This window comes from Sipha flava, unplaced genomic scaffold, assembly GCF_003268045.1.
Source record: "Sipha flava isolate LNK unplaced genomic scaffold, YSA_version1 122_pilon_pilon, whole genome shotgun sequence".
Taxonomy (NCBI): Eukaryota; Metazoa; Arthropoda; class Insecta; order Hemiptera; family Aphididae; genus Sipha; species Sipha flava.
In genome coordinates this window covers 140,115-157,433 of record NW_020271748.1, presented here as the reverse complement: position 1 = coordinate 157,433, position 17,319 = coordinate 140,115, and the positions used below count along the sequence as shown (strand labels likewise).

General features: G+C 29.6%; 1 protein-coding gene across 1 annotated transcript in view; it reads right to left on the bottom strand.

Moving 5' to 3' along the window:
• Positions 1-4,691, bottom strand: part of LOC112694083 (neuroligin-4, Y-linked-like) — a 418,040-nt gene extending 413,349 nt beyond the window's left edge. The window contains exon 1 of the mRNA XM_025569445.1: positions 4,201-4,691. Within this exon, the coding sequence (XP_025425230.1) occupies positions 4,201-4,675 (475 nt within the window). The 5' untranslated portion in view covers positions 4,676-4,691. The remainder of the gene's footprint in view (positions 1-4,200) is intronic.
• Between the last annotated feature and the right edge of the window lie 12,628 nt (positions 4,692-17,319).

Sequence of the window (17,319 nt, the reverse complement as noted above, 5' to 3'; positions counted from 1 at the left end):
AATTTAAAATTTAAATTTTCAACTCAAACATTTTTTCCAGGACGTCTTGATATACGCATTATCTAATGAAACTCTCAAATTTTATACAAATAATTTGAAATTATTTTGGAATAATGTACAATAAATCATTACTGTGAACCGAGCTGAAATGGTGAAGAGCTATAAGCCAAAAGTCATGATTTTAAACAAATTCTAATTGAAAATTTAATTCCGTTCTAGAACAAAAATATATTCAAAGAACTAACGTAAATACATCGCGTAGGCGTTGTGTTTGGTATTTTTTGCACAAAATATATGTTGACGTTTTACATGCATTTTAATTTTATTGAATCGAAAAGCGTGTCAACAACGATAACCATGAATATTATTAGTTGTGCTCCTTCAGTATTGAACAATAACCATGTTTGTTTTTAAAAATATTTTTAAACCTATACAGGCATATGAAATTCATGTTTTATCTCTGTTTGACACTTTTGCTGTATTTTTTATCGGCATTTTCAATAGAAAAACAGTGTAAACATAAACGGATTAGAAATGTTCCCCGCTGTGGTCAAACGTGCAATAAATTATCTATTATTGAGCGTAGTTGATATATTGTATTATATAGAAAATAAGTTTAGTCGGAACTGTGCACATAAATAATTTGTTTTAAACTTTAAATAATTGAAATATGTCGGGTTTATCGATCCAAGATGTGCAAATAGCGTAAATAGTGTAAAAAACATAGATATAAACAATTAAATTATGTATGATAATTTTCCATCTTCCAACGTCATTATGATGGTAAGTTATCAAAACATGTAATTCTTGAAACTAATTTTAGATACTTCAAAAGTTTATAACATGTTTATTTTGTATAAAATTATACATGTATAATTCGTAAGTTTGTATAATAGATTTAAGGACTTTGTCGTAGAAAAAATCCAAAAAAATGATCTTTACCTCAAGCCACCGGTACGAAAAATAACGAAAAAGAAACAAAAATTTCTTTGTAAATTAAAATAATGTATCATTAAATTTCATATAAAAGAAATAAAATAAAAATTAAATTGAAAACCAGATTTTACTTTTATTTGAATTACATCGGAAAAAATGCGAATTGAAAAGTTTTTAATTTTCTACGAGCACTCTGCAGCTTTAAATTGTATTGGTAAATTATTTTTTAAATTTTTATTGATTCGTTAATTGACACTAAAAATTGTAAATTTTGTTTTGCGTCATATTGCTCGTTCGATTATTTAAAGTATTACAATTTTAAGTCGAGTGTTCATAAAAATACTAGTAAAATTCAATGGAATTTGATTGGCTCTCTACAGAATTGTATGTTCTGATATTGTGATAAACGAAATATTCAACTAAATTTGACTTGCGTGGTTAATATATGTAATATTATTTGACTACCGAAAAAGTATTTCCTTTTATTTTGATCATATGGTTTTGTCGCAGTTAAAAAATATTTTTGATCCGACTCGTAAGTAATCACTTGAACAAAAATAACCAAACGGTACTGTAAATAAAATAAAAAAAAAATTAAATATGAACAAATAAATGCATTTATAATCTACAGCAACTATTTCCTGTGTGTATACAACATTTTGCCTTCGAGATCTCCACCCTTAAAAGAATCATAGAGAAGATTATTTTTCTCGAGTACAATGAGTTCAGATATTTAATGCTTAGATTTGATTTTCCTCTTGGACAAACTACAAATATAACGTACAATCCCTACATATTGGACATTTAATCTTAATTCGATTTTAGTAATAAAGCGATATTATAATAACGTATTCGTTTGATTCAAATTACGAGTCATTAAAGCTGATTACGTGATAGCTAGAATGCTTAGAATGAATATTGAATAGGTATGTGTGGCGTCTGTAGCTTAGACGTTCACCTGTTGAGTTTTGAACCGTTTTTTTCGGTACGGTTTTCGTTGCCTTTTTTTAAAATGAAATGTAATTTTTTCAAACTATATTGAACCATATAACCTTTATGAATATGTATTACCTCTATAGATATGTATAAAATCAAACTTTGCTATTACATAAATTTCCATATTTTTATAATCGCTGAGACTGTCAAATTATACTACTCAAAATGTAAAAACTTCTTTAAAAATCATAAGAATATCAATGTTTGAGATCTACTATTTATTTTCATCTATAGAAATCCTTTTAGGAAACTCAAGTAGCAATTGGAATTCTCGAGACCTAAAAAATTAAATTAAAAACAAAAACTAAATAACTCATAACTTATGCCAAAATATCATAACTGAATGGATTTTTCCTCATACAATAACCATTGTGTAAATTAAAACCATATATTATGCTTTATGTACTAAATATGTATAGATTGTATAATTATGTGAACAAAAGATAAAAAATTTAAAAGATAATGCGATGCATACGACGAGCGTGTTATTTTATTATTCTCACCTAATGGTTTGTTTTTGCAAACCACTGGATCTTAAATATCTCCTCCGTAATATCATTGGGTTGGCTATAATTGTGGTCCGTTTATATCATAAACTATGATTATTACCTACCCGAGTAGTAATCAAATACTGTTAAACAGATGCTTAATTTTGCTGCAAAATTCTACTGGTATTTATTATATTTCCTATAATTTATTTTCCACCTCTTATAACCCTACTTATAGTACCTACTAATATACTTCATGAGGTTCCATCAAATATCTATTTCGTTGTAAATTTACACATATTGGTCTAAGTAGTAAATCGTAATTTAAGAATTATTTATGTCATCTCTACACGTTCAATTTCGCATCTTTATCCTACTAAAACTCATGTTTTGATGAAAAAAATATTAAAATTTAATTTAATCATGAAGATCATCATTCAAAACAATAATTTATAACAATAAAAGTATTTAAAAAAATCTATGAAGAATACATTTTTAAATTTAATTAAATCGAGCAAAATACAATAAACATATAATGTAATGATAATTATAAAATAAAATAAACTTGAATGATATAATCTTGTTATCAGATAAATTATTTAATTAATTTTTAGATAAAATTTACTCTTTTTACGAATGTATTATGTTTACTTGCTGCATAATAATCAGAGACAAAACTAAATACGATATGTATATAAGGATAATTTAATCCAAATTTAGTATACTTTATAAAACATTAATTTTCAAACCCTTTAATTAAGAATTTGTATGGATGGAAATGTTAGGGTTTACAGTAAAAGTTTTATTTATAATATTTTATTTTAGAAAATTTAACGTTTCTTCTATACAAAAAAAAAAAAATACATTTTAAGTAGATTTTGACTAAGCAAAAAATAGTTCCTCGACAACCCGCGGACTTGAAATTTTTCTTAACGTCACAAGAAAATGCTGAATCGTGCTTTAGATTTTACCCTAGTAAGCGGATCAGATAATAAAAATATAGATGATAAAAAAAACGTGTGGTCAAGAAACAAACACGTCTTCTAGCCACGTCTTACGACATCACTTAACATTAAATCGTGTAGATAACGACGACATAATGACTGAAATTCAGCTACGCAAAAATATACAAATGTATACGTGTAACTTGACTCGGATATGAATTATGTACTTATACATCACACTTATACAAATATAATCCAGGGGAAATCAATTTACCCGGAGTTAGTTTGAACTTGAAAAAACGGTGGACATTTATAATGAGTTAATATCTACAACAAGGAGCACGGAAAAAGTATACGGTAGTAGCAATGTATCGTATGTTGCAGGCTACTATCTTCAAAATCATTTCGACTCGTCGAAAGTTCATTGGTCACGTACGCGATGTGATTTACCGTTAAGTCGCATTTACCCTAACCAGCTGATTAGCGAAAATACATACAGAATAATCGTAGACCATTTGATAAACCTATGTTATAGGATTTATCACAAGCAAACAAACACACAGCAGTCATCAGTGTGGACACTTGAAATTTTTTTTTTTCATAATTTATTCAATACAAATTTTATTACAAATACAACTACAGTCAATACGAATTATTATGAAGTATCGCATCGTTGATCGGTTAGCGTAGGAGGTTTATCGACAGAATGTGTTCATTATGCATTCATTAAACACGATTCGAGAGGAGAAAGAACCGCGACGGTTTCATTGTCCGTGGAAGGACCAAAAGAACCTGCGTGACGAGGAATAAATATGATGTTACGGTTTAACACTGACCTTGTGACGGGGCGTAGATGTTCAGATACAGACAGTCTTCGGACTGGTTACGCAGGTACGGCAGCAGGCGCTTGAGGTAGACGAGCCGGCCGACGGGCATGCGCTGCAGGGCCGCCGTCTCGTTAGACACGTCGGGCAGCCGTTGCGGGCACACGGGACCGAGCGTTTCGGCCAACCGGACGCCATCCCACGGCGATGGCGTGCGCGTGGGTCCAAACCGGTTGGAACCGACGGGCGGAGTGGCGTACGGCACGCCGAGGAACGTGTCAACGGTGCCGACTGCGCGGCCACCTGGACCACTGCCACCACCAGACACGGTCGCGTCCACGGTGCGCACCACGCCCTGCAGTTTTCCGTATCTCGTCTGGACGACGCGTGTGAGCGTGGCTGCGGACGCGGTCGTCCAGAGCGCCGCGGCGGCGGCGGCGGCCAATGCGACGGCCGCCACTACCGTCCTGGTCGAGCGGCCGCTCATTGGCCGCTGCCGGTGGTGCTGGTGATGATGCCGGTGATGATGCCGCTGGTGCTGGTGCTGTGTGGATGGTACCGATCACCTTCGGCGCTGTTCTCGGGTCGCATCGTCTGCCCGTGCGTTCGTGGCCGCCGACGACGTTATTTCCGTGGTGGTCTGCTGCTGGTCGTCAACGGTCTCGTCGTCCACGTTCACGTAGTTTCCCACCAGGTACACGATGACGGTGCACGCCAGGTACACGGCCACGGTGGCGATCACGTCGGCCACGCCAAAGCCCAGTGGCGATGAACCGGTGTCGCGGTCGCTGCCGACGATCGTTTTCATTCGACAGCCGATCGTCAGGCGCGTTCGTGCGTTTACGGACTACGGGTAGTCTATAACAATGAAATAGAATAATTTATTGTAATATATTATATATTATATATTTGTATCAGGGCCCGAATGTTGGAGCCTTAAAAGAGACATGATAAAATGTCTTGAAAAATGTATGCATATATCGCATGAAAACACAAAAAATTCCGTTAAAAGATTTTAAAAAATTGCCATAGTTATTTTTATTTGTTAACATATTTAATACTAAATATGTGTGTAGGACTGTTAAAATAAAATATATTTTTTATTTATTTTGAAATTCATAATTCCAATAAATATGTATATTAATATATATACATATTTTTACATACATATTTATATTTAAATTTAAAAATTGATTCAATAAAAAAAAAAAAAAAATAAGACAATTAAAAACCTATATAAAATAATGAAATTAATTAAACTTAGAATAATTAAATTTAAACTATTTTTTCTCAATTGGTGAACAATAGAAAATAAATGCCCTGAAATGTGAACAATTATCTTAATACCTCTAATCTTAGACACAATAAATACAAATTTTAACAAGTTACATAGATTTGTTTGTAGTCAGTGGCGTAGCCAAGGGGGGGCTAAGGGGGCTATAGCCTTCCCCATGGGCCATGTTTATATGTATAATGTATCTTGACTATTTAATAGAATCAATGTTCGTTTTAATCAAAGGCTTATTGATGTTATGCCACTTAAAGGACTTATTCCGGCCAATTTAAAAATGTATGACGATAAAAATATTATAAAAGCTACTAAAATATATGTCCAAAATCTCCATGATGATACCTCATCTACAATCAGGGTTAACCTGTTCATATGGAGGCAACAATGGAGTCAAAATACTATTCCAAAACCGAATTCTGCTCTTGATTCACTCTCTCATCGCACCAATCTTTGACCTAATATTAAAATACTTTTACAATTATTCGCCACGTTACCAGTTACCTCTTTCACTCCAAAAAGAACGTTTTCAGCACTTAATCGCTTAAAAATTTTTTTAAGAAGCACCATGTCGGAAAACAGACTGAATAGGTTAGCTATGGATAATATAAATAAAAAAGAGCAATTCCATGAAAGTGAAATAATAACTGAATTTGCCAGAAATTCACCTAAGAGAATGCAGCTGTCGGAGTGGAGCAAGTGACTGAACACTGAAACTAAAATTATTATTATTATTATAAATTATATATTAATAAATATTTTTAAAACTATACTTAAATGCTTGAATTACGTTTAGAAACTTGATGATAGATGGTGGGGGGGTTAAGGGTGAATTCTCATATCCTCTCTTACCTTACTTATCCAAAAAAAGTGGTTAGCCCCCCCCCCCCCCATTTAAAAATCCTGGCTACGCCACTGTTTGTAGTTGATGCATATTATAAGCTATATAAGGACTGTCTATGGTCATGTTAAGATGAATGAGTTGTGAATACCGGGGCTTTAATTACTATACATTAACTATAATACGGGTTTATTCAACGATTATCAATGGGAAACACAGAGTGTATGTGTGTATTAATTACTTCATAAACGATTTATAATGTGTTAAGTGAAACTAATACAGTTATTTTTATTATTTTATTTTTATATTAATTATTTGAACCATAAAACTCATATTACGTCGAGAAAAATGTATAAATCAAAACTGAAATTTGAATGCTGAGCTTAAAATATTAATTAAATTGAAGTTAAATTATCCATGCTATTGAATTCTGTAGCGTACGCTTTTTAGGTGCATTAAATTATTTACGTATTAAATTATGTATTAATTATGTATTAAATTATTTATTTAAATTAGTATTTATTAATATTATATAAAATAGCTTTGGACGCAGAAAGAGTTACAAAAGGTAGTTATAGACCAGATGCAAATGTTAGGAATCAACCAATATATTTCTTCAAAGATTTTGGGATTTATAACACTTTATAGTTTAATATTTCGAAACTAAACAATACAGCATTAAACATACATTGATAAGAACGTATATGTATATATCTCAGATTAGTTATAATATTAGGGGACCAATACATTTTTTTGAACTTATAAGGCAGGTTTTTTTACAAGAATACCAGTGAGAAATGTTAAGTCACAATAGATTGTACAATTTCATTACCCCAATACGATTACTAGTAGTTGTGCGTTCTAAATCATAACAGTATTTTCGTTAAAGGATATGCACCAATAAGGTTATAAACTGTGTTTTACTATTTTTATTTCCTGGAATTATATTTTTTGATATTTTTATTGTTACAAAATCACTTTTACAAATGATTATGTTTTTTGAGGAAAATGATCATAGTTTTCTCACTTAGTTATAAATGCTTCAGGTCCGATACTTTGACATAAATTGAAGTCACGCCAAAGGATTAGAAAAAAAAACAACGATGAATAGGAAGATTCGGTGGGGTATGATGTAATAGAAGTGTTTGAACAATATTTAGGTGATCATACGCCCCATGTCCTCACTGGAGACTCTGCGACGAGCGTATGATAACAAATTAATGAAATACACTTTTTATTTATTTTAAAAGCAACACCCGAGTGCGAGTTATGCGTTTATAGTTGTGTCCAGAGGTGGACGGAATGACAAAGGGTACAAAAGTTTGATAGCACCCGAGACTCTCTTTCATATTTATGTTTAGGCTCAGATTATTAATGTCCTACGACTTATTATTTATGTTTCACTATCATACTTGCATAGGTTACAAAAGAAAGAATATAAATAGAAATATACGACCTCGTTATTTTAGATCATCCAATTCGTATATGACAGTGTTAGAATCACCTGTATTATTGTGATATTTCAACCCTTTAAATCTGATTGCTAAATTATTACTTTTTAATTAATTCTGAATTCAATTTAAATGTATGTATTTTGAAAAGTTTAACATTAATTCAGCTACACGATTTTAAGCCTTATATTAATAACTTATTATTTAAAATTATAATTCTTCCCTGATTGTAACCTTAAATATATTTTACGATTGATCTTTAAGCAAAGAACACTTCTAAGAGTTTACCACTTTTAATTATTAATTAATTATTTACGTTGCCGTTCGTATGATACAACCAGTAATATCATTAATAGTTAACTTCGCCCCACAATACATAATTTCTTAATTTAATTTTAAAATGTCATTGAAATAAAACTGAGAAAATTTGTTATCTGGTATACACTTATTATTGCTTCAAATCATTATTCTATCTTCATAAGAAAACAAAATTCTTAAAATACACGTAGATTATGTCTCGTTCTCCATGATGTAATTATGATTAGAAAATTAAAAAAAAAAAAAAATACGTTCTTTTCGGTTTCATTAAGTCAGTCTCCATTCCCCGGGGGGTTCATATTGATCATATTCTATTTTCATTCTTCGCGTTATTTTTATTTTTCTATCATTAGCACTGCAAACACGTGCAATGAGAAAAGGATTATTAAAGTTTATTCTTATTTTTAAACCTACGAAAAGTTGTAATCCTTCAACGCGCATTACAATCCGCGATGCCATGTCACCTTATTCGCGCGCTCACAATTATCTCTAAGAAAATACTACGCAGGTGGCGGCAGAGTAGTGGCAGCGACTATGATGACGACGTTTTAATATAAGTCCACAAAAGTTCGTTCACATTCGTCGTTTAATATAATATCACATACGAACGTCGACCGTGTGTAATGTTTTTGTGTGTGTAAAAAGTATACACATACACTTGCTTTGTTCTTATTAATTTTAATACCCATCGCGCCTGGATAAAAACTTTAATATTAAATTCCTTGCAAAGCGAGACGACGCGAGTGAGTTCGAACTGTTATTAAACAAGCGTATATGCACAGAGGTGATGCAAAGTGTATACGAAATGTTTGAACGATAAGGAAATAGCGTCAACGGCGTATGTAATTAATATCACGCACGAAGTATAAATATTATAATTATTCACACAATGTTATTATTGTTCGTTTGATAACGCGTCAGATCCAAGCAGTCGGCACGTAGAACTTCGTCGAAACTACAGCACATCAACCAGGCTAGATATTTCAAAGGGTGGTTCCATTTTTCTCCAATATTTTAGACATTGTTATAGTATTATGTTCCGTATTATAAAGATTATTAAAAATAAGTAAGGTTAGGATCACATTTTGCGCTTATCGGTTGATGATTAAACTCTGGTATCGGCTATCTGTAACAGCTATCGAAAAACAGACAGCACTCACAGTTTATAACAGTCGATAACTTAATATTGTAATTTTTATTAAGCTAAAAGATACGTACATATAACATATGGACATATACGTATACGCTATATATGCTATATTGTGTATCAGTTATCACTGATTATTATGATTACCCACATATTGAGTGTGACAGACACACGAATTGTATACGATGCACTTGTATTAATAAGACTATATTTTCAGTAGCGTACTGTATGTCGACTAATGTCTATAGTGCTGGATATATTTATGGGTCTTTTGTTTCTATCGAATTTTAATTATTAATATGTTTGAAAAAGCGATAGTTACAAATATCTTCTAGCGTACGAGTCAAAATCTGAAATATCACGTTGGAAAAATTGTTTGACTACTTATCAAGCAGTTATATACACAAATAAAACTTTAACCGACAGTACAATTACTAAATTGCAAAACTGAGACATTTCTAGGTATATAATTACAAAAATTAAAAAAATTATTCATATTATGTCTAATTTTTCGTTTTTTTAAGCAGATATTAATTTGTTTCTAAAATGTCCTATAATCATAAAATAATATTATATTATAATCAATTATTATTTTTTACTTTTTTGGTGGTAAATGGACAGTGGAGGAAAACAGTATCCCTTTTTTGGTGGAAAATGGATACGGCCATTTCAAAAAGGGATATTATTAAAAATAATTTGTTTTTGTTCTTTTTAACTATTTTAAACAATTTATTGTTATTTAATTATATTATTTTTTATTATTATTATTATTTGAATAGAAACAGAAAATGGATTTCTGAAACACAACAATATAACACGACAGAAATAAATCCGCGTAAGAAAAAACTTCTTGATCTTAAAATGGTTGTAAATAAATCGAAAAAGAGAGGAGAACTAACTCTCCGGGAAGCAGCTGCCTTTAACAGCAATTCTAGATTACAAGGTTGTAAGAAATGTCACTGTATAACACAAAGTAAATCCAATATATGTGCTTAATTTACAAGGTTATATAATTCTAAGAATCATAATATTTAACATGCAACAATAAGGAAGATAAAATATTAAATATTGTTGTTCCATAAAAAAAAATTAAAGATTATTATTTCTCCTAAATAATAGATATTATGATTTATTGAATTTTTAATTTAATTTTTAATCTTATCATGATTGCCTTCTTTTATTAGGAACTGTCATCAATAACTAGTTATTGACGTTAATTTCATACTAAATCAGGTATTATCATTATTGACTTGTCAACATTGACTAAATGTCATATTTTCCGATAACATTTATAAATTAAATTTTAATCGAAATCAACATTAATAATACGCAGTAGATCTCAATCATATTTGATATTTCGCGAGGAAAAATAAATTTTCCCATTAGATAACAACGATTAACAATCGTCCCATCAGTATATGGTCGATTTATATAACATATAAAATGCCTAATCTAGTTTCACGCCATCGTATAACAAATTCATTAATTGTGTACACAATAATAAATGCTACCAACATGTTGATCAGTCATTATGTATACTATAAATAATGATATATTATGTATTTCGAAATGAAATTGCTTTAATAACAACGAGAATGCTTACCTAAAAGTATGGTCTGTACGATATTAAAATATTAAATATTTAGAAGTCAATTATAAAAAAAAAAACCAGCAGAATTTTAAAAATTTCCAGAAAACGTGAAACACGCTGATTTGTTATGAACAAATGAATCTATACACACTTTCTATTACTCACAATTACTAAACTTGCCAAAAATCATCTTAAGAGATTTTACGTAAAACAATCAAACAACTTTTTGTCAATAATATATTCTGAAATATCCTTCCCGTTAACGTCCATTACATTATCTAAAACGTGATTGGTCTATAGAGATGATATACTAACCAGTGATGTAACTATTATTTGTTTTCGTTGGAGGTTATACGTATGAAAAAAATGAGGAAAGAATATGGGTAGAAGGTGAATTAAGGTTAACTACATATTTTGAGGAGATGAGGTCAAGACCCTACGTTCTAGTTCCACCACTCAATTTAATTATAAATAAATAATAAAAATAATGATATGAAAAAATCTCAAAAACAAAAACAATAGAAGATGATCGGTTAGCGTAAATACCTACTAAAAGAAATAAAAAACAAGAGCGTAGGAACGAATCGAATAAATACAAATCGAGGAACACGACGTAAACAAGCAAAGAGTATGTGTATTGATATGTATATATAGTGTTAACATGTCAAATACTATAAGTATGGAACCTGTAACGGGTCCGAAAAATCGGTAAACACTATTGAAAATACGTGGATGTATTCGAAAAAGAAAGTGTCACGTCACTTAAATTTTTCTTTTTTTTTTTGATCCGGCACACGAAAAAGAGGCACGAACATCATCAATCATATCGTTAAATATATAAATATCGTTGTATGCTTTTTCTTCTGCTTGTTAATAAAGCATGAGAGTACCTAGTGCAAATATTTCCCTTGGTATTATTGTCATTGGACTCTAGATGTTTTTTATTTTTTTTTAACGACCAACGACATATAATAAAAATATATTATAACATATTATAAAACTTATTTGCTACAATTTGCACACACACACACACACACACACACACACACACATATGTATATATATACGTATTATTACGTGTCTTATTTGAATTATATCTATCTCTGCATTCGTCACTTCATTAATATTATATTACTATTCCGAAATGTGCATTAGTTCGAATTACACGTAATACTGCTGTGTACGCTTTTTACGTTCGATTTATTTCACGGCGCATGCATTTGTGGTGTTATTATTATTTTTTATTTAGAAAAAATATAACAAGCTATATTATAATGAGACGTGGCATATTTAATATGCTATTAGACCCTGGTAGAAACGGTGTAGGGACGTAATACGTCCAGAAGTACGTAAGTATTATACAATACAAATTTTCACAACAGAAATTCGGTACAAACGGCAAATAGCACCACACTTATCTATATTATTGATAGTTTGGCAACACGTCCGTGTGTTTTAACGTTCACAAAATTTAAAGTTTTAATAAGGTGATAAAATACTGCGATAGGAAACAGAACGAACTACAGATGCAAGTAAAATTTTATAATTCATATTTATTTATTTATTTTTAATTAATATTTAGTCGTCTCGCGCTATACCAAAAACCTGAGACTCATTTTTTACGTATAAATTTCTCAATGCGAATCGAAATATTAACATAGACCTCTCAGTTTGTATGAAAAATATTTAGTCTAATATACACTGATTTGTAAAGATCCAACGTGAAAATAATTTCACTCAAAGTCATTTATTCATATATTTTCTCGAATCTCATGATTCTAATCAATACGATATTTTTTTATAAGAAAATACTCTCGGATTATACTAAATATATATATATATATATATAAATGGATAAATGGATATATATATCCATGCATTTTCTGCAATAGGAGAACGTGATATTAATCAAACAACATATAAATTAGATGAAATATATTTTCGTCAGTTATGAAAAATTATATTACATTTGAGTCTAACAAGTACATATGTATTGTTTTCATCAAAGTCCATCTCATACTATTCAGGTCCTAATCCGATACTGTCACTCAATAAATAATAATTATTTCGCTATAATCTGAAAACATAAACATTATTATATTTCCATTCTCATAATATATATATAAATATTAATGATTACATTTAAATCTAAAATATATAAACTAAAAGTCTACAGAAACTTTATATGTTTTAGAAATAAATGATTATTTTACATGGAACTTTTCTATTACGTGAATTTCCTATATATGGTTTAAATTTAAAATGTTAAGTTCAAGGTAATAAGCTAAAAAAATATAATGAATTCAATTTAATTCTTAGTTATATTTAACGAATGTATCATTTATTCATTTATAAATATTTTTAGTTAGTATGTGAAATAAATTATCTTTATATCTCCTTTGTTGTTAATAATTTTAAGTTATTTTGCTAATTATCATAATTCAGTAAAAAATTTCTCTTTGACGAATTTCCTGCAACTTGAATTTTAGAAAAAAAAAACACTTAAAATTAAAATAAATAAACAACAATGAGTATTAAAGTAAAATAAAAAAAGGTTAAGTGTATAACTACTCAAAATTAAATGACTCTATTAAAAAAAAAAGAAGTACTCTTAATGTATTTATTTGACAAACAATTAAAAATTATCGTTTTACAACTTTTTTCTTGAAAATTAATAAATTTAAACAAAATTCTTTGATTGTACCATTCAATTTTAAGTATAAAATATGAAATAAATTATTAAAACTGTTAAAATTCAATAAGCAAAAGAATAAATTGTGTTGGATGGAAAATGTTTAGAAAATCACAAAAAAATATAAAAATATTTAACATACTCAGAGACGAGAAAGTTTTTCATTATATATTTTACCTTCTACCGGTTATCGCTCAAATTTCTTTCTATATCAAACTCCATGTACACTTAACAATTTACATGCATGACATTCTTGTTGATCCTTGACTGTGTTGCGTAGGTAATTTAATGTACAAATAAAACCAATCTACATTCACATGGTCCAACACTTATAAACACACATATACACACACGCACTCATACATAAATAAAAACCCGTGATGACCTTGGATCAATAATAATGAAAAGTGAAAAGTTAAAAATTTAACATATATCATAAAAAACAAATAGCTATAAAAGCGGTTTTTTGAACTTAAATGTTCATGGCATAGGTAGATACTTTTATATAGCAGAGTAAAATTAATTTTAATTTCCAGGAAGGCACACACGAAATTTGAAATTAAATCCAATCCAATGTCATTCACGAGATCGATAATAACACATACATAATATAATTGTACGATGATTATAGGTGTAATTAAATAACATTCGATGTGAAATATTATCGTAAAATAAAATTGAAAAACGTTGTTTGACATAAATATATGTTCATATATGTTAAAAATAAATTGCGGTGACTGCGGCGGTGTAAGTGATAACATTAATTACTGTTGCAACAATAGAATAATACAAAACAAAACGATGGCTTGGATGAAATTATAAAAATACTTATAATAAAAATGTTATTGAAAATAATAAGAATTTAATATTATCAACGGCTAGACAATGATGCATCATATGTATCACAAATATACGCGTTGGTAATTTTTTTAGTTGGTAATCAGTGCTATCATGATACATACATTTTACAAATAATAATTTAACCAACCAAAATCTGTAGCAATTTTAGCAATTATGTAGAATTTAAATTTTTTTTTTTTTAAATCTATCGATGACTTTTGAATATTTTAAAATATTGGTAATTAAATATTCATAAACATAGTTCCTTCGTTCAACAGTATACTACACTTTATAGTCCATTTAAAGCATATGAATTCAAATTCTAGTGATAACTACTAAAATCGGTAGTTTTATTTGAAAAAAAATAATTCTTAAAGGATATAGCTGAACTATGAATGTTGTACAGAGACATTGTTAACAGGATAATTACTAAATGTTTAAATAGAGTGTACTGAATAATATTTTATAAATAACGATCACATTTGTATTTTGAAATCATTACTTGTATAATTATGTTAACACCAACTGCGAACTAGATATATGACTACTAAATATATTGTTTTTTAACAGTTTTTGTTTGTTTAATGCGTTATGTTTTAATACAACAATTATTACGGCTGACAACGGCGATCCGAATAGGCAAATTAAGGGTGTCCGTGTTACCGGTACGAAACAGAGTCTCACGTGGCGCATAAAGGATGCAGCCCGAAAGACGATTTTTAATTTTTCAAGAATATTATTATAATAGATACCGATGTTAATATTTTTATTTATCTTATTTCCGACCGGAGGAAATATGAAATGGATTGTAAGGAAGAGAAAAACTCACAACGGCCAGTAAGATTATCGAACTGTTCAGGACGGTGCACGCGAATACGTTTCCACAGATGTACCACTGCACCTCTACCACAGCGAGCGTGTTATTTTCGGTTGTTTAAATATTTGATTAATGTTCATTTGTTCATCTCTTCCTCTCATCCACCTATCCCTTCTTTTCCCTCTGATTTTTTTTTTACAAAACGAAACCGATCTTGGTGCGTGGACGATGTGCAGGCGAACTATGCGCATAAAGTATAGAGTGTGTGTTCAGCGGCGATAGTGGAGTTGAAAAAAGGACGCAATACGTACCTGACATACACTAATGGACACGGTGACTTGGAAATTTAATTCGGTAAATCAAAGCCACGAAATACGATATCTGTCTATAATATACTGCAACTGGGTCTGTCACCGACCCGTGAAAACAAGGAGAAACGTTGTTTTTTGTGTGTGACTATTTGGACTAAAAAATATCGTGTGATATGACGTCGAGTTTGAAATAACTAAAGAATAGAGGATACATTAAGTGGGAGTACGTCTGTTTATGTTTATTTGTATATAAATGTGTGTGGGTTTTTTGGTAAAAATTAAAAATCTCTCACTCGAGGTACATTTACTTGTTGGTGCGTATGCGTGGAACGTCAAGTAAAAATTTAGTAAAGTAGTCCTGGGAGCTATGCAAATTTTAACATAAAAAGCATTATGTGAGTGCGCATTTTATTACCCGCTTTCCTCTTTCAGAGACATAATTCACGAAATGGATATTTTATTTTAATAAATAAGAAAAAACTCCATGTATACGTGCGCGATGTGAAAAACTGATTTGACAAGACACATTACTCTGTTCTTGGAATGTAACTGAATTATTCAAAATCGTATTAGACATGATTTTGTAGTGAATAGTAGAACTTTCGATAATCTACTGCATTCTTCCGTTTCTGTTTCAGTAAAATCAAACATCGATTCGGTACAGACGTATTATAATGCATTCATTTATATTCTATATGTTCGCTGATTTCAACTTGTTTACAATGTTAAGTTTCCATCATTGTTATCAATAATAAGAATGTATCTAACGTATATTAAATCTTACGTTGACTGTATGAAGTCACTATACTAATAATATGACTATAATTTGATAATGCTTTAGATGACATTAATCGATTAAATTCTAAATTTCACACCATATACAAATGCTGCAATGAAAAGTATTGCAAATACTTTTACCAGTAAATTACAATATTTTACATCGATAGTATATACATATTTTTAATATATTGATTTTTTTTCAACAATGTACAGAAATATAATTCAACAATATTCCCAAATTACGCTTAAATATTTAGCAATATTCCATATAACCTTTAAACAGATATTTACTACAAACTGATCAACGAGAAACACCTTTATCTTATTGATTTAAGAGTGAATCACACTATTGTACATTATCAAATTCGAAGAAAATAAAATTCATATTAAAATTATAAAGGCTACTAGAATATATAGAAGAAATAAAAGGTACGTATAATTGTAAATGAAAAGCAACGAAGAAACAACTAACATACTTAGACCGGAAACTCATTTTAATTACAAGTTTTGAAAGATATAATATCGTTTTTACTTTACATCCGGTCTTAAAGTTAGATGGTAAAAAAATTAACTTTTATTCAGACGATAAAAATAATCAAATTAGTTTATGGATAAAAATGTATATATTAAATTTTGAGCACGTTTTTAAAAGTATTAAGAGTATTCTAAAATAAAGAATACAAAACTTTAAACTAAAAATGATAACCTTTTTCGATTTTTATATTATATATTATGGTTATCAAAAAAATGAAGATAACACAACAATATTCAGAAATATTTAGTGTTTAAAGAAAAAAAAAAGAAAAAATGAAAAAAATGAAAAAAACGTTCATCAACATTAATTTTAAAAAAAATGTTAAGTTATAATATTAATTAAAAACTAATTAGAATCGCTTATTCGAAAAATGCGCTACTACATACATGTATATAATTTACAATGATAATAATTTTTTCATAACTATAAAAAAAGAGACCACCTAACATGACGTTTTCGGTTTATATAGACTTGGTGAAGAAGATATTCGGAAGTACTTGTGAATACATTGTATTTTACA